The sequence below is a fragment of the Acipenser ruthenus genome, chromosome 4 (assembly GCF_902713425.1).
Source record: "Acipenser ruthenus chromosome 4, fAciRut3.2 maternal haplotype, whole genome shotgun sequence".
NCBI classification, from domain to species: Eukaryota; Metazoa; Chordata; class Actinopteri; order Acipenseriformes; family Acipenseridae; genus Acipenser; species Acipenser ruthenus.
Window position 1 is genome coordinate 65,572,046 of NC_081192.1, and position 19,785 is coordinate 65,591,830.

The following is a 19,785-nucleotide window of genomic DNA, read 5'->3' on the forward strand; positions in this document are numbered from 1 at the left end:
AAAAAAAAAAAGAATCCTTGATGTTCCAGTGCTTTAAAGCTAACGCTTTCATGATGGCCCTTATGGTTGGTCTGTGTCTTTGCCAGCCAAGTATTCATTTTGGCCCTGTTCTGCAAAGGCAGATGTAATCCACAGCTGTAGTTTAGTTGCCATAGGTGATCAGATGGGTACCAGCATTCTGGAAAGAACAGTTGTGCACACTAAGTTACTTGTCTTCTAGAACAGCGAACTGGTTGTCAAGCTGAAGTTGTTGAGATGGGCCTTTTCCTCCGCCTTCTTCTCTAGCTCTGTTTTTGTGTTTCACTGTCTCAAATGTCTTCTCCATTTCCCTGTCTCTGAAACAAACAAAAAATACAGTGAGTACAGAATCTTATTTTACATGTATTGATGAAAACATGTGTTTGTCTTCTTGAGTTAATAAGAAACCCACTGGTAATTCTGGCAACCACAGGTGTTTCAAGTTTAAATGTTAGCCAAGTGTTAAACATTACAAATTTTGCCTAAAGGTTTAACCATTGTCAAATATGCAGGGTAAATAAAGCTGTTCTCTTGTGTTTACAATGTAGTAATATTTAAAAAAAAAAAAAAAAATTCAATGACAAACATTTAATCTAAATTCAGCACCAGAGTGTTTTAGTTATGGATGTTACATAATACAAATGTAAAGAGTAAGCCAATTTCATATTCAAATATTTCTTCTGTCTTTTCTGTATACACACAATCTTACATTTTGGATTTATTTATGATAGCTTTTTTGATCAGTTACAAACATTCCCAATATGCTTTGTGTTTAATCCTAAAGTTTAAACAGGCACCTGCAACTTTATTGGCAACTCAAAGAAACTGGTTCAATGCACCTTTAAGCAGCCAAATCACCACGTTCCTCAATTAAAACTTATGCTGATATTGTTACTTGAATAGAATGTACAAAATTAAATAATTTGTACGTATGTTTAAAGAAGTTTAAACCAAACATGATTTACAACAACGTTTCCTAAAAGATGCTTCTAGTTCGTTCGTCACAAGGGCTTTCTACATCGTCAATGCAAAACTATTACCAGTTTTAAACCGGGCTTTAACCCTTCATCAGAGGCAAGGGGTGAAAATGCACCCAGCAAGTTTAAAATGAACATCTCATGACATCACAGGATATCCTTACATTTATTTTGATACCAAGAATGTCCTTTCCAACTTGAAACAGGTGACTTTTTGGGGTGGAGAAAATGATAGGTCTTTCAATAACACAGTACCAACGCAGGCTTGTGCATTGGTATTGTGAAACCAATATTGCTGAGAAGCGAAGAGATGTAGGAAAAGGGATAAACATGTATATTTTATATATATATTTTAAATCTATTTTCAAATTGCACACTGCACTCTAATTTCAGGATTAAAAAGCATCAAACCATGTGTCTAGGTTAGTATATACGTTTCAAGCAATATGTGACCGAAGACAGTCGATTTTTTGTCTTAATTATAAGCTACGCATGTTTGTGTGTGGGGTTCATTTGCACCTCATCCCGCCATCCTTGTGAGCTTAACTTTTGCTGCTGATGAGCGGTTAAGACGGTAAACAGACCACCTTCGGATAGACTTGAAACTGTTTGCCTTCACACCAAAGGGACATTGGAGGAGATTTCACTTGACTCAAATACTCAGTCCACACTTCTTGCTCCGATTGCTTTCCCAGTGCATACTAAGCCATGGTACATATCAGATTTACTCTACATACTTTGCCCAGAGTCACATCTATCCCTTTGTGGACTGTCATACATGACTATCAGTGCAAATATCCACCTGAAGTAGACAGTATTATACATTTGAAGATTATTTAAAAATAAAAATGTTTTTACCCTACAATTACCTAGTTTGACTGTTAAACATTTTTCTTCTTTAGAAATGTCCTCAAGTGTAATTTAGTGACCTACCTACAGACTAAATTACCAGTGGGTAGCCACAACCCTCAAGAACTAGGATCAGAAAGAATTTTATAAATACCACGCATGGTTTTGATTTTACACAAAATTGACTTGGGTGCCAGGCTCATCTACTTCTGATTCTAGTAAAGAATCTGATTGAAGTAAGTATCTCTACTGGCTTGGGGCTTTAGTGAAATGCGTTTTGATTGTGGATTCATCCCTGAAGTTCCTCCGACGGATATATTTACTACAGTAAATATTTTGTTAATTTCTTTTTGGGTTTATGAACATACTGAAAGATTTAGTATGATTTCAGTACTTTTGATCGCCAAATCTCCAGCAGAAACTAAACTGTTTAAAATAAATAAATAAATAAATAAAAAATACAAAATCGCTCCTGACATGGCTTACTGTGTTACGGTTGTTTCCCTGAAGTCTAACGAAGGCTTTTATGCCAGTTTCAAAAAGAAAATAACGTGTCCCGGCGTTATATTCCATCAATCAAATTTATAATAGGCCATCTGTAAAGGGGTAAGGATGCCATCCCTCAAACAGGAATGCCCGTGCCTACCAACCCACCACAACAGCGAAACGCGGCAACAAACTGCACATATACCCAAATCTCTAGGCAATAGAAAATGTGCAGTTTGATAGACAATAAGCCCAACAATCTACCAAGGATAATGATTCTTAGCTGAGACCACTACACAGGAAAAACATACTTTCTGGTTTCTACATGCTTAGCAGTTGATTGTAGAGACGGGAACTGGGTGTCGCTGAAGATTTCGGGAGGTCCTTGTGCAGGCCCTCTCTTCGTTGTGGTCAGTCTGGCTCCAGGAGGTCTGTACACACCTGAAGGTTTTGGCTCTGGAACTTCAACTTCTACAAGAGACATGTACTTAGCATTAGAACAAACTCTATAAAGAAACATTAATTTAGTATTAGAAAAAAAAAAAAAAAAAAAAAAACTATTGACATCAAACTAGCAGCTTTATTCTATGTCCTAAATAAGACCATTTTTTTCACGGTTATCACAGATTTCACGATTTCTGTGAAATTAAGCAATTTGCTGTGCAATATGTCATTCCCTGTGAACCCCCCACCCACACACACAAAATAAATTAAAACACAGAAATGGCTGCTAAGAGAGCCTGTGGCAATGCACCGACTAATCTTTTAAAAAGGTATTTACATTTTTTGTCAGTTAGCAAATAAGTGATATTGCTTTCCTAATACATGAACCTGATATTTAAATGCTGCAATCTTGTAAAGTTACAAAATTAAAAAAAAAAAAAAAAAGTTGCTAAGGTATCAGTGGATTAGAAAAAAACATGTTGTGTAATTTCTAACACTTTGTGGTCAATGTACTTGTTGAGATGTTTTATTACTGTTTAGAAGCATTTCAAGACAAACTTTCCCTGGCAAAAAAAAAAATTACATTTCTTTCAATTTCTGTTGCTAACCTAGTTTGCCATTTACCATTTTTACATATTTTAGTGTTAAATGCTATATTAAAAAAAAAAGCTAGATTTAAACAGAAGCAATTAGTTATTTATTGGACATGCACAATCCATCAATTTGTGAAACTAGTAAAACGTTAAAACTGACAAATGATAGAAATGAAATGCTTGAGATTATCTGTACAACATACATATATATATATTATATACATAGATATATGTATGTGTATATGTGTGTGTATATATATATATATATATATATATATATATATATATATATATATATATATACACACACACACACACACACATACACACACATATATATGTGTAAATGTAAATCTCATGGCAATGTGTTTATGTATTAATTCATTAATTTATGTATTTATTTTTCAGTGAGAGTAGTGCAGGGAAAGAATGTTGCCCTCCCCCCAAAAAATGCCACCAGGGTATGAAACCAGGATCCCCCTGCTGCAGCAGTGTTCCAGTTAGCCATCATGGGACACGATGTTAGATGAGGAGAGATAGCTGTAAATGTTGCCTGTTTAAAAAAAAGTACAATAGAAATAAACAAAAGAAAAAAAACTATTTAGTCTTTGCATAATTTGATGGAGCCTACTGCAAATGTGTGCATTTTGGTAGAAAAAGTGCAGATAAACTTGAAAGGTTATACACAAGTCTTTTAAAAATCTGGGGTTCAGAAGTTACAAAACTGAAAATGTCAAGAAAATCAGAATTCCACAAAGCAGCAGTAATATTTTGTATCTGTGGTGCAACAAACCAAAACACCTGTACACCAGGAGTTGGATTCAGCTTAGAGAAAGTGGAAACAAACAGGCAGAAGCTATTTTTATACTTGAACAACTCAAGTATTGCTTCGTATAGTTGTACTTAGTACAGAGATGAAAGTGAGGAAAAAAATAAATAAAACACAACTGAAAACTGGCAGGAATCTGGGATACACTGCTGTGTTGGATATTTTGCTCAGGAACCCAAATTGAATGAAGTTAAGATTCAGATTACACCTGAAATTAGAATGTATAACTGTGACAGAAATTTTGGTTGTAAATCTCCCTCCAGACCTGTGATGGCGCTAAACAGCGAGAACAGAGTTCTTTGGACGGGCTGGTCTGACAGTTCATTCCCCGGGTCGGGAAGTCGGCCAGTCTGGATGAAGGCGAGACTCCGTTGCAAGAACGCATTGACCCGGAAGGGAAACGATTTGGCAGCCGCAGATTGGAGAGGCGGTTGCACTCGTTTATCAAGGGGTCATGTGTGACAGCATAAAAGGGGGCGGAGAATCGCAATATGTTCCTTCGCTTGGTTTGTGGTTTTTAAACCTAGGACGGTGAGACACCCCAGAGACTGTAACAGTATCGTGAGTGTTTTTTTGTTTGTTTGTTCTGTCTGTTAGTAATTGTCTTGTTTGTGAATCAGACAGCTAACACGATTCCGGAGCTGTCGCCTTGGGTCAGCACAAAGCCGGAACAGCACTTCACCACTGTCACAAAATAAACTGTATCATCCACCACGAGCACTACTGCACGCACCCAGGACTGGTGACCGTGTTAGTATATTGTGGGACAGATATTTGTGTTTATTATTTGGGACTGCAACCCTGTTGTTATATACTCGTTGTGTATTGCTAGAGATTATTATTTGGTCACCAGACCTGGATAAAAATAAAAACTGTTCCAAACCAGATTATAAATCTCTGTCTGTTTCATTACTGCACTGCATCACCCCTGCACCTGCACGTACCACTTACCAGAATACCAAATAAGTGAACTTTAACTGCTGGTTTGAGGTAAAATATATATGTAGTTCTTAAATGTTGTGCAGCATGTCTTTTCTTTTAATGTTCTTGTGCCTTTGGATCTCAAATGCAACTTGTTTACATCAGAAAGTCACTCCCTTTTAATTGTTAAAGGTCAAAAAAGAACTGTACACTTTCAATTGTTCTTGTTAATTTCTATTAGGCACCTTCCTTTGTTTGAGCTTTAATAACACAATAATAATAATAATAATAATAATAATAATAATCATTGAACCTACAAAAGAAGCCACACAATACTTTCAGTGCGGGCTCTTGAACTTGAGTTAATCATCCACTCGTTTGGGCCTATTTGCAAATGTTCTTAATAAACATTTGCAAATGTTAATATTGTAAATGTTTACTTTAAAGCACAAAGTTGACATATTCTATAGTGCTAATAAAAACAGACACTAATTGCTTATGTCATGTAAGTTTAATAAAAAAAAAAGTTTAAAACTTACAGTCCATGTGCAGCTTAAAACAAATCTTAACGTTCTGTTAATAAAATAAGTTTAAAAATAACCCAGGGCTTGAATTTCATTTCTGTGTGCTGGGGGATTTCCCCCTTATGCTGCAGCCAATGTGGGGGGGGGGATTCCAAAATTTTAGGGGGGGAATGGCAAAAAAAAAAAAAAAAAAAAAGCACTTTTGCATATAAAAAACTATTTATATTTTACTGCATCATCATTCACACAGGTGTTGCTTTAAAATAAGCTGCTTTCAGGAGACCTAACAGCTGTTCATCACTGTGAGACAGAGCACTCTCCATTGCTTTTGCCATTGCCTGGCGCGAGCAGCCAGTTTCATCAAAAACGGTCCGCCGAGAACTCCACAGAGCGGGATACCATAGTGGCCCAACGCCCTATTAAGTGACTTTACATTAGTGTTTCCATTTTTTTGTCCACTACATACATACATGCATGTATATTATTAAACATAGATGCACCATTGAACCTCAATATTAAATTAACATGGGGGGACGGGGGGAGGGAGACTGTCCAACGATACCGCCCCTTTCAGTCTAGCTGCTACAATAACGGAGCAATAGACTCAAAACAAAACCTAAAGCTGTGAACTCTGTCACATGATGAGTGGCTTAACTTCAGGCAGTCGTAGTTCTGGCTAAGAGTACCGCATACACAAATTGAAGGAGGCTGTGTGGTCCAGTGGTTAAAGAAAAGGGCTTGTAACCAGGAGGTCCCCAGTTCAAATCCCACCTCAGCCACTGACTCATTGTATGACCCTGAGCAAATCACTTAACCTCCTTGTGCTCCTTCTTTCGGGTGAGACGTAATTGTAAGTGACTCTGCAGCTGATGCATAGTTCACACACCCTAGTCTCTGTAAGACGCCTTGGATAAAGGCGTCTGCTAAAGAAACTACTACTAATAATAATAATAATAATAATAATAATAATAATAATAATAATAATGCGTCTTTGGAAAGCCCCGAGTCTACATTTAAACAAGCCAGGTAGGTGGCATTTACGGTGCCTGAGTAATATGTGTGTAACCTTCGCTTGTTTAAACATGGGGTGTATTTTATAATTCGCTGGATCACCATGTTTGTCTCTATCAACATCAGGTCACAAAGAAAAAGCTGTAGTTACTGGGACGAGTATTTATTAGGTCTACATGTTTTCTGCAGAGAATATGGCTTTCCAACGCCTTGTATCCTCTTTCATAAATCAGGGGTTCACGTAACCGGTACGTCGCAGGTACGCATGCGGACCAATAAAAACAATGCAGACTTAGTTACTGTTGTATAAGACGCAAGTGTAGTGTCAGTATATTTAACAGAAAAGCATTTAATAAAAGGCAGAGATGGTGCTCACGGTTTGAAGGTGAGCTATACATGCCTAATTTATGCATTATTCCAGGAGAGTGGGGGTTTACAGGCTTTGTCAACAATGTCCGTGATCAACCCCACCTCACCCCATTCACTCCACAAGTGAAACAGAAAAGAAATATATATCTTAATTTTTTGCCAGCACCTTCCTTCTGTTCCATTATTTACCATTTTCTGCAATGTGAACTGGAGAACTGCACCATAACTCTTAATTATCATAATTCACAGTACTGTACTTGTTTGTGGACCAATGAAATAGCAACTTGCCAAGACAGCCGTCTGCAAGCACCAAGGCAAGGGGTATGTAATATAAAAACAACTGCCTTATTTTTTCAGGTTTTTTTTTCTGTTACTTTGCCAAGATCAATTTCTATAAACAATTTAGCTGTGTTACGCTGCAAAAACCCTTTACACCAACTGTCATGAATGTGTTAGTAGCTTAAAAATAAACAAACAAATAAATAAATAAAAAGATTAACAAAACAAAAAAAACATTGGGATTTTTTATTTCCCCCGGATCTGCATTGATCACATCAGTAGCCTCCTGGGGACGGAGTAAAAGCAGAAAACTGCCAATTAGCAGAGATTTTTCATCTCTGTTAGTAGTATGTTACTTAAATTTACAAGCAAAATGTGTTCCAAACTGCACTGAAAGGAATATTTCCTTAAAGTATGTTATAAATTTAAAATAATTTAGTGAATTTACATTTTAATACAACAAATTTGCGAAAGCCAATGCACCTGGAACATTATTGTCTATAGTTTTGGAAAGAAATGTACAGTAAAGCAAAGATTGTATGTTCTTGAAGTGTTTGAGTACTTGATAAGCTAAAATAAAATAGGTTAATACAGATGTGATGTAGGATGTATAACTTGATTACTTACTGGTGCACTGTTAATTATTACTTTTTAAAATCCATTCAAGTACCACTTGTCAGTGGTTTACACTGTTACTACAGGAATTTACAGTAGTAGTATTATATCTATATTGATGTATTGTGACATTGTACATAAATTGACTTGAACCAATTTAGAAATTTTGAAAAATTGTTTCTATTAACAGTTTAACTAAAAACACAAATTATTAATGGCAAAATGTTGCAAACAATGGTTATTTCAAAACTAAACCTGTGTATCTGTATTGAAAATGTAGGAAGAATAAAACTTGTATAAGTGGAGTGACTTACACCAGTGCGACCTATACAATGATTTTTACGGTACTTACTGCTTTTATTGCATAAAACAGAAATATCTACTGTTCACAAAATCATCATATTAGCTGGCTATTAAGTGTTGTAGTTCAGTGCGCACTCACCGACAGGTGTAGCTGCAGTAGGTGCTGGGGCAGACTTGTTCCAAGGGCCTGAAATTTTGTCTCCACCACTGATCATGACCATTTCCCCATCTTCACCCATTTCTTCCTTCTTTTCATACTCCTCTTCCTCCTTTTCATCACTGTCAAAAACAGACAAGAGTTCAGTTATTCTGTGACCACCTTTGTTAGTTAAATGCAATAAAACATCTCTAGGTAGCAGTCATTATTAACTGGATAATTTACAGACCAAGGGTATTCAGCGATCCCAACAGCTTTCTTGCATGCAAGTATTTTAGTACTATTTGTTTAATGGGCTGACCTTTAATAAAGGGTTTAACCCTTCCGCTGCTATCAATCGTTCATATATGAACGATGTAATGGTGATATTAGAAGCCTTTTTAAAACATTTGGTTGCTTACCAAATGACTGGCCTCTCCAAAGGCTTCAAAAAACAAGCAGGGATGGTTTTATTTACTTTCAAAAGAAAAGTTAGACGAAGCTAGACGAGTAAGTTTGTTATTTGTTCAGTATCTGAGTTTTCTGTCGGGAGATTCTGCGATAACAAGTACAAATCTTACCACAAATCATACTAAAACCATCCAAAATAAACCCAAAAAGAAATTAACAAAATATTAACTTGCGATACATTCATAGGAGAAACTTCAGGGATGACTCCAATTAAAACGCATTATACGGCCCAAGCCAATAAGCTTCCTTATTATATGGTGCACCATTTCAGTGTCTAAGGGTGGGTTTACACCAGGCAACTATTGCTAGCAAACTTGCTACTGAATTGCCTAGTGTAATTTAGTGAAGTGTCAGACTCGAGAGCAATATTGCCGGCAGGACCCAGTAAGTGGAGCGTGGAAGGAGAGGTGTCGCTGATTTCTTTTTTTAAGTTACTTATGTCTTTGTGACTGCAAACATTCATGTCGTATGCAGACAGGCTAAAATAATTCAATCTATTCAGCCTTGAACAAAGAAGACTACGCGGTGATCTGATTCAAGCATTCAAAATCCTAAAAGGTATAGACAATGTCGACCCAGGGGACTTTGGACCTGAAAAAAGAAACCATGACCAGGGGTCACAAATGGAGATTAGATAAAGGGGCATTCAGAACAGAAAATAGGAGGCACTTTTTTACACAGAATTGTGAGGGTCTGGAACCAACTCCCCAGTAATGTTGTTGAAGCTGACACCCTGGGATCCTTCAAGAAGCAGCCTGATGAGATTCTGGGATTAATAAGCTACTAACAACCACACGAGCAAGATGGGCTGAATGGCCTCCTCTCGTTTGTAAACTTTCTTATGCTCTTATGTTTAAAAAAAAAAGAAAAAAAAAAAAGGATATGCTATATTCTCAACTTGCCCTTGCCTTAAATTCAACACAACTTAGGCATAAGCAACCAATTTATTGTCTATAATATAGATAGTCGTTGACATTAATTAGCTAGTTAAAAAAATGTAACCGTTTATGTTGTGTTTTTTTTTTATGTTTGATAACGACACTCATTGCAAACGATACATGAAGAATACTAATACACCTTAGTTGATTAATTGCTAAATGCACATTTTTATTGATAATCTATACTTGATTAAAGTAGATACAAAGTAAATCACACTATAAATCACACATTAAATGTCACTCACATGCAAAAATTGGCTCTTTGGATTTGTAGAATGCATATTACGTAAACAAAAGTTGTATTAAAATCTACTTTGGATTTTGTTTGTTGAAATCTAAAATTTCGTTCAACCACCTAGGTCAAGTTATGTCAGTCAGACCTCAAAAAGGTAGGATTGTCACCGTAGACAAAGGGTTAAGGTTGTCTTAAAATGCAAGCCATTCTTTGAATATACAGGGCATCCTCTACTGTTAATATGACAAAGTACATGAAAAAAGTGCAGCACTTTAGTGCATTACCTTAGCTGTAGTGCATGAACCCTCAGGCCAGAGTAGTCCACTTCCTTCTGCTCAAATTCCTTCCATTCTTCATCATCCTGCAAGAATAAATCAGTTAGGGTCAAGAAACTTGTTTAGAGCACACTGCTTAACATTAAGCTTGTAATGCTGATTTTTCAGTTTCTTGCTAAACCAGACAGACAATCTGAACAAGGCACACTAATTGTTGTGAAAAGGAAGCAGCTGAATGCTTTTGCAGGTATGAAACCGATACTCAGACTTGGAGAAACACAATATCCTTTTTTATACCACATGTTACAGCTACATGGAACAGAGGCACAATGAATTGCGTGGAATAGGTCCAACAATCAACGTGGCTGAGTTGGGATAGAAACCAGGATTTCTTAGCTCCTTGGCTCCCAACACATGTGTCACTTAACAGGGATACCTTACTTGAATACCAACATCTAGTGGCGCAAAATTGCAAACAATGTGGAGGTATAGTATTGTGTACTATGGCATTTCTTTTCTTACGGACTTCATACAGCAAAAGCCTTTGGTTAAATGCCCTGAACAAATCACAGCGTAAAGCAAATTCCAGCTCAACTAATGACTTTTACAGGAATGACCTCAGACAAACAATGAACCTTACCTTCCCGCTAGCTGCTTGCCATGTTGCCACATACAAAATGCTTTCCTGTGTGGCTCAACTAATTTTCACCAATTCTGCCACGGTGGCAATGGCTTTGAAAAATGTACTTGTGCAAGACTATGCCAGCAGGATTACTTTGAAAGTGTGCTGGTAGATGAATCAATACATACTGTTTCATTTAATTTCACCCAACAAAAGCCCTTTAGCTTGATTACATAACACTCACCAATGTTGTTTGGCGGGAGGACAGAGGTTCTAATTAGAAACAGTCAGTAAAGTAAAAAAAAAAAAAAAAAAAAAAAAAAAAATCAGAGTCATGCAAGAAGCAGTCATGCTTTCAAACTTACCCTTGGCTAATCCATGAAATACTGGTATGTTTTTTTTGTAAAATCTGCAAAGCTGGTTACTGAAAGAACATTTTTATAAACGGCAAACCAGTAACAAAACCAAAAGCAGACGACTTCAAGAAACATGCAGCTTCAAAAGATCACAGGTACGTGGGACTACGTTTGGCATTGATTAAATGGGAATCAGTATAGTGCACTTTAAATATACTGTATGTGTAAGTAAAGGGTAGGGTCTGGCATTTAAATATCTACATGTTTTCAAATAAAATACTTTGTCTTGCTGAAACAGTACGTTTATAACCTGTTTATGTTATTAAGTATAAACATTTTGTATAAAAAAATGTCCACAAAAATCCTGTAGTAAATCCATGGAAGATCTACCTCAGAAGGAGTCATGGCCAAAGAAATACTCTCTATGCAATTTGCCTTCCAACACCATCCACATCGTGTTTACACAAAATTCTGCGTTATATATGCTGGACATTTATAAAAAAATAAATAAATAAATAAATAAAGCAGTGGGGGTCTCAGTATCCCATATAGCACTGCACACATCCCTGGTATTAGAGTGACTCAGTAATCTGTATCAGAGCATTTCACCTGTTCACTCTCAGCCAAGAATTTGGACGTAAAACATGTGCTCAAAAATCATGGTTTTAATACCATGAATAAGGCCTGCAGGGTTTTTATTGAGAACTATTCCGACATCTTTCCTGCTTTCGCAAAACTTGCAGCAATTGCAATTATGATACCTGTATCTTGTGTACCAGCAGAACGGGGTTTTAGCCGTCAGAACGTGTGTCATTATGTTATTTATTTTTTTCACCATACAGTACACACACCTATGCGTGCTTTCCGTGCACGATGTACTGTGGGTTATGCGTTACATCAGTTTGCTCGGTTTCGTTTTGCATCTTGGATTGTAATGCGATTGCTTTCACACTCTCCGATTTTGAGGTTGAAACACATAACAGTTCCCTCTCAAACCGGGCCGAGACCACCTGTTTAACTGAATCCTAGTCCACTTGTTTGGTGCACACGCTGATGCGTTTGGACGTTTCACACCTGCCAAAATGAACCAAACTTAGGTGTCAACTGAACTCAAGTGCGAATTATCCTCTCCAAACAAACTAGGTGTGAAAGGGCCCTAAGACTTTGATTCTGAAAGAACACCAGTCATTGTTTACTTCGGTGCTAAAAGGAAAATTAATAACTTTTAAAACAGCAAAACTAAATTGTTATGATGTTGACAGCTACCCGCAGAGACATTGGTGCATGTTCTACACCACTGATTTTGACGTCGTGAATGGGGAATTTTCAAAAGAAAACGGTTTCATGGTAAACTTGTCTGTCTATTTCTACCATTATTTATACTGTGCACTGTTTTGCATGTTAACTTTGTTAATCTGAAATAGTTACACTGAAATAATATAGCTGTTGATGCAATATGTAAAAAATGCAGATTTTGAAACGGTATGCTTTTTACAAATGCACATTTTTAAAGGCTAGCGCGACCTCTGCATCTCAATTACATGGTCATGCAAATTAGTTGAGTTACCAGAGTATCCCAAACATTACTTTCTTTACTTTTCTTTCTTGCAGTCTTACTTTAGAAAATAATTGTTAAACATCGAAAGGCATTGTAGCTCGGTCAATACAGTATTTGTAATTCTAGCACAATGCTCTTAACTTGCTCTGTTAGTTTGAAGACTCCTGCACAGATCCAATCCCAACACTAAACACTCACATGGGGCGGGGCAGGGGGGAGAAGGTGAGCTCAATCGCATGCAGATTCAGTGAATCAGACCTGGGGGGAGCAGAGAAGCTCTGAGCTTAATGCAAAATAATAATTGCAGATTCCAAAGTTCCTGAGTGAATGACTGACAGTCTATTGTTTTCAAATCAGCCTTGAAGGCTGGCGCCTGCTTGCCAGCTATGCTGCTTTGGTCAGTCAATTAGCATCGGGACTAGTGAAAATAAATACCAGAGACCGTGGAGTTTTACAACACAACAAAATACTGAGTTGATGTTTTGGATCAGAAGGCACGGAAGTATTCCGTGAAAGCTGGCTCCCGACGGTGGTCCGTTCAGGTATTTTACAATGTATTGGACCTAGCAGCCATCAACTCCTGGGTACCTTACAAAGAATGCACGGAGAAGAATTTACCAAGGAGAGAATATATTTTACAGTTCGCACAGGAACTTCACAAGAAGCATTTGGAACAGAGGGAGACTGCCAAGCATGTACCCACAGCTGAAGCTGGCAACCCGGCTGAGAGCCGCCAATGCCAGGTTGGCAAGTGTAATAAAAATAAAACTTCGGACAGCTGTACCGTGCAGAAAGGCGGCGTAGAGAAGCGCATTACCTGTGTTGATTGTGAACAGCCTTAGACTCAAGGTAATAATCTGATAATAAACCGATTGCTGTTAAAGTTAAAAATGTATTGCTATAGTTTCAGTTTTATAAATATGTAAACCGATGTCTGTTCAGATGTTTATTTACATTTTCTTGTTTTGATTTGTAAAATAAAATGTTCATATTATATATATATATATATATATATATATATATATATATATATATATATATATATATATATATATATACACACACACACACACACATATATATATATATACACATACACTTCAGTTGTTTGTGATGTACACAATAAAAAATAATAATGAATTACATCCAACGTTTCTCCTTTCGTTATACTATTTACAGTGTTTTGAATACAGCCGTCAGAAAGACTGCTGCAGGGCTTCTAGGTATGAGTATATCTCCGGCCCTTCTAGTGTTAAACCCTTCACACAAAAATGATGCACAGGCTTGATTATCGATGGTTGTCAAATGATACGATGCTTTGCCTCGGCCTTATTTACCGTAAAACCCTATCAAGAACACGACCAGACTCTACTTTGACTAACACTCCCCTATATTATTATTTGTGTTTAGGGAAACCTGTGGTGTTTAGGGGAGAGGGTTGTTAGACACAGTTATAGTCAATATGTTTATTGTATTGTGTACAATAAAACAGTTTTACTGTTTGTTTTTTTTAATATTCTTTGGTGTGGCTTATGTTTTTCCAGTGCGGTTAGCCACTGTGACTAACAAAAGGAAAGTCTTAGGCCCGGTCTACACTACATAACCGATCTCGAGAACCGTACTCGAAACTGTTATAATTAATCCAAAAACTTAAGTGTCCACACTGAAGTACCGTTTCATGTTTAGTCAGGCTTAATGTCTAGACACACAATTAAAATAGTTCAGTTACAGTTCCTAGCAGCACACTGAACTGAGGAAATGAATACAATCGTAACCCACCATACACTATTTTATTTTTACATAATGTGTTATGCCCCTAATAGTGGTCCATAGTGCTACAAATAAATAAAACAGGGGTTTTGGAATAAGTAAATGCGAACACACACAACATGTAGGGCCTGAAGTTTTGGGGTTTTACTTTTAATCAGGTGACGTCCCTTTAAACAAATTGAGCTTATTCTGTTTCATAATTAAACTCAGAAAAAGCGGTTAATTACAAAACAAACACTCTTTACCTTCATATCTTGCCTGAGCCTAATTCTGGTCCCATTAATTTTAGTTCAAACAGAGATGACACATTAGGTGAATCGTTCATCCCCGATCCTACTTTTAACTTGCATTTCATTTTTGCAGTCGTCTACTTTAATGCTGTGCTTTTGTTATTTCCCCCATTCGTTTAACAGAGATGTCCTGATGGATATATTTGTTTTAAGCATAAAAATGAATACTTGGTGCAGAGTGTACACTTATAGCAAGTTCTTCAGGCCCCTCTTCTGAGTATTTCGCTAAACATATCACAAAGCATGTTGGGATATTGGAGGATACACAAGAAATGTAGTTTGGTATTACAGCGCCAACACTTCTGATAAACCGCACTACCTGATGCGATCTGATTTAGATCCAGACTGGAGACCACCTCAGGGGTCCGGTTCTCAAGAACGGTGTTAAACGCTGCATAGTGTAGACGCAAACCGTATTTAGCACTTTTAAGCCGGTTTAAAAGGCAACTATAGTGTGGACAAAGCCTTAGAGGGAACATAGGAACCTGCTTCATCCATATAAAAATTGTGGAGAAACATGACAGGTCAAAATTAAGTTTTGTATCTGTATGCCAAACCTATATAAAAGATAAATAAATAAAAATAATAATAATAATAATAATAATAATAATAATTATTATTATTATTATTATTATTATTATTAATTCACCTATTCCAATTGACATGAGACATACCAGAAAGGTTTTATTTTGTTTTTATTGACATTAACTCAAATCATCTTTTTTGATGTCTGCCTTTGAGACAATTAAGTCTGACCACAAGCTGTTCTGAAGACCATTTATTCCTGAAGATGTACATTCAGGAAAGTAGGAACATTAAATACCAGCAACCCACCCAAAACCCTGATTACCATCACCAACAGTAGGCATTTTTGACAAAGGAGTACTGACCATGGTTTTAAAACCAAAAATCAATTTAACTTCCTCTTATCAGCATTATCACTAGTCCCCCCTTTGCGTGTTTAACCCCAATACATTTGGAGCAGTATTCTACAAACTTACGAGTTGGATAGATACTGGTATAGAGATTTATTAATCTTTGGATGAGACATAAAACTATTGCAAGTGACTCTGCAGCAGCAGCAGCAGTCCCAACCCCACCCCCACAGTCTAAATCGCCTTGGATGAGCGTCTGTTGAATGACTAAATAACCAGTTTAAAAATGCATTGATTAATTTAAAATTATCAATGCATTTATGCAAAATTATTTATAATTTGTTTCTTATTAATGCTACACAACAGGCAAATATATTTTTTAGTTTCCTTGGACAACCATGTGGTCGTCCATGATGCATCACTGCAACAGTTAAGGCTGTATGACACACAATCCCATTTTCTTTGTAAACCACGAAAACGAATGTACGTGGTCGTGCTAGTGCTGCTTTTCTGATGAATCTGCTGGCTGCGTACAGTCAACACATACCAAATCATCAACCAGGCCTTCAGATTATGACTTTCCGTCTCGCCCAGCTGGCATGTACAATGTGCATGTCAAATATTCAGTGCTATACCTCTGTACAAAGCAGGCCTCGTTAAGCATTGCGGCTTCATCCCGCATTCGATTGGGCCAGGTCATGATATTGCCACATATATACCAGATTTATTAAAGAAAACAATTTTCAGATTAGAAATTTTTCATGCCGATGCAGTCTGCATATTATTGCCACCATATCGGTACTCTGACATTTAAAAGCATACTATATTTTAAGATTAAGGAACACCTTTATTCTGTAAAACATAAAACATTTTTTATTTATTTTTTAATAAAGGGACAAAGTTCTGTAAACTCCTTAGGTCTTTTTTTAATTTGATTTTTTTAAATCAATTTCGCCTTATGTCCAGCATGTGTTGTGGCGACATATGCGGCACCAGCTGACGAGGCTAGAAATTCTAGAATTCAAATGAAAAAGAATGCCATTTAACATGTTTTAAACCCCTGCTTTGTAGAAACAAAGTATTATTATTGAAACCTATTGTACTGCAAACTAAAAGAAATGCTTTGTCTGTGGATTTTTTTTCTTTCTGCTGCGCTCCCGTGTCCCAAATATCCAGTGGTCAATTTTACCTTTTCCTGCTGGGTATCCTGGTTCTCGTTTTTCGTCAGTTTCTCCTTCTCCTTTTTTGTCTTCCTTTGGGTAATCGGTCCTGGGGCTACCGCTTGTTCTTTTCCTTTCTTCTTCTTTTTGTCCCTCTTGGCAAAGAAATCATCTAGGCTCTTTTCTGCACTACCACACGTAATATCCGCCATATTCTTCTTTAAAAAAAACTATTTTATTTCAAAACATGTAAACACCAAAGCAAACTCTAAAAACTGGTCTTTATTTCAATAGGAATTTCTTAATTACAATTTATTTTCCTATGATTTAATCAGTAGATAGTTATAGTTACATTTGTTCACCCGCTCCCTGTCTCTCCAGTGAACCGCTGACTAGCATGCTCAAAAAACCAACCGGATATACACAGCCTAACCCCTCAGCCAGCTCGGGCTCTGAAAATGCGAGTGACGCAGGACGTGGGCAATACAATAGCAAGTAGTTTAAGAGTGAACCAATCCATAGCCAGAAAGGCGGAACTACCGGGGAATAGGGTTGGTTGCAGCTCTAGACAAGCATGAACTTCAGGGTGCAGCAAGTTTGTGCTCGAGCAAGAAACATGGAGAGTAGAGGAAATTAACTGTGGTAACTGGGGCCCGAAACCTGATCACTAATACAGTAACCGACCTGCCACGTGCAAAGACTCCCAATTGTGCTTGATCTCCCGTCTCTGAGTGACTTAATAAATTCCAGAGAATTTAGATTGTCAATTCTAATACATCAAGTTAATTTTCAAAAACATGCACATGAGATCTTAACACTCCTCCACCGCAGCCCCCTTATCCCCCCCAAGACGCTAACAGCGCTTTCTGCAGCATAATAAGGTTAACAAATGTATTGCTTCATCCACAAATCAAAGGCAAATAACCCCCACCACTATCACTAAAAAATCATTAAAAAAAGACTGATATTCTAATTCTTATCTTAGGTTAACGAGCCACTATGTCACTTAACCACTACTACCATATGAAAGTGTACTGTACACAAAATATTGATACCAAATGTATTACCCTTGCCCCTGGAAAAGGACCCCAAAATCAAAGGTAAATAACCCACCCCCTCAATCTATGGTTGCTAAGGAATAAAAATAATAATAAAAAAAAATATGTCTACTGGGGCCAGAATTTTATGTTGTTGGCGCTTAATGAGAGGTATTCTGGTGCTAAAGTCTAGTGCCGTAGCGCCAAATTTGCACTCCTGTAGTTCTGCCTTCACTTTTTAGTTGCAAAATATCCTGAAGTAGACCAGGGGTGTTATGACTGGTGTCCTTACCACTCCACATCCAATATTACCAACATTCCGAATAGGCTTTTAGGCGAAATTTGTTTATTTGTTAAATATCTATTTCTTGTACAAATGGATATACATTTAAGATAACACTTATTTTGAACAACTTTTAATGCAGTTACAACATAAAACAGAGAATCAGGATAGTGTAAATGGTGTGATTGTATGTGCGTGCAGGGGTTGCATGGTGTGTGTGTGCATGCAGGGATTGCATGGTGTGTGTGCGTGCGTGCAAGGGTTGCATGGTGTGTGTGTGTGCGTGCGAGGGTTGCATGGTGTTTGTGCGTGCAGGGGTTGCATGGTGTGTGTGTGTTGGCATGCAGGGGTTACATGGTGTGTGTGCGTGCGTGCAAGGGTTGCATGGTGTGTGTGTGCGTGCAAGGGTTGCATGGTGTGTGTGCGTGCAGGGGTTGCACAGTGTGTGTTTGCATGCAGGGGTTACATGGTGTGTGCACGTGCGTGCAAGGGTTGCATGGTGTGTGTGTGCGTGCAGGGGGTTACATGGTGTTTGCGCGTGCGTGCAAAGGTTGCATGGTGTGTGTGCGTGCGAGGGTTGCATGGTGTGTGTGTGCGTGCAGGGGGTTACATGGTGTTTGCGTGTGTGCAGGCTCATCAGCTCGCCGCCTTTCATTTAATATGCTTATGAGGTTATTATGTACAACACGCCTTTTAACTGAGCACAATATTAATAGATTCTGAAAACAAATGTTGGTTTTAATAGCCCAGCAGTCCCTTTAGTTTGTTAGGCTACCAGCTGCCACGGGCAATATCAGTGACAGCACTTATCCACGAAAGAAGTGCACATGTTATTCTTCTCTACAATGTTGGATGCTATCCCTGAGCTGCACAATTGTGTTGTGGTAACCGACAGAGATTGGAATTGTGAAGGCCATAACAAATGCACTTCCAGATGCAAGACATTTAATTTGTAGGAACCATTTATTGAAGGAAATGGAACACTAGGTTACAACACATGAAGGAACTGAGGCAGACAAAGCTGTATATTTAAATAATGTTGTTTGCCTACTGGATAGCAAAACAGAGGATGATTTTTAAACCCTTTAGAGCAACTTGATAAGAAATGTAGTTTAGGCTTTCTATAATCTGAAACAAAAACACATAGGAAATGTGAAAAAAACTTGAAGGAAGGAAGACAGCTGAAACAAACTGAACAGACAACAAGTCCTGCAACAAAGCAATTGTTGCAATATATTTTTTATATTACAATTGAACAAAAACTGTTGAGTTTTCGTTTCATACAGTATTAAATGGCAGTGTTTATATCTGATAGTGAAAAATAAATATCAAGATAAAGAAAGAAATGTCTATGTATTGATTTATGTATTAATTTATTTCAATATTTATTAATGTATTTATTTATTTATGCTTTACTTTTACCAAATATATAGGCTGTCCTTCTGCATAGCTATTTCTCAGAAATTAACGTTCCTTTTTGCCCAGTGGGGACCACAAATAGCGTTACTCTCATCAACCAGTATCAAGAAGAACCGTACTTTCTTGCGCCAACAGGGACCAC

At 37.3% G+C, this 19,785-nt stretch overlaps 1 protein-coding gene across 1 annotated transcript; it reads right to left on the bottom strand.

Annotated features, from left to right (window-relative positions):
- LOC117400595 (protein CDV3 homolog) lies at positions 1 to 17,374 on the bottom strand. Its single transcript, XM_034000783.3, has 5 exons — positions 16,934 to 17,374; positions 10,283 to 10,359; positions 8,358 to 8,497; positions 2,642 to 2,801; positions 1 to 335 (listed from the first exon to the last, which is right to left on the bottom strand). Exons 1-5 carry the CDS (start codon positions 17,114 to 17,116, stop codon positions 206 to 208), a joined length of 690 nt encoding a protein of 229 aa, XP_033856674.1. The 5' UTR covers positions 17,117 to 17,374; the 3' UTR covers positions 1 to 205.
- Positions 17,375 to 19,785: the final 2,411 nt, after the last annotated feature.

Bases quoted from the DNA above. Each gene is read 5' to 3' on its own strand.
- LOC117400595 (XM_034000783.3), bottom strand. From the start codon at position 17,116: ATGGCGGATATTACGTGTGGTAGTGCAGAAAAGAGCCTAGATGATTTC. The intron at 10,360-16,933 runs GTAAAATTGACC...TTATTCTTGCAG, and splicing joins AGGATACCCAGCAGGAAAAG to GATGATGAAGAATGGAAGGA. The intron at 2,802-8,357 runs GTGAGTGCGCAC...TGTCTCTTGTAG, and splicing joins TACTGCAGCTACACCTGTCG to AAGTTGAAGTTCCAGAGCCA.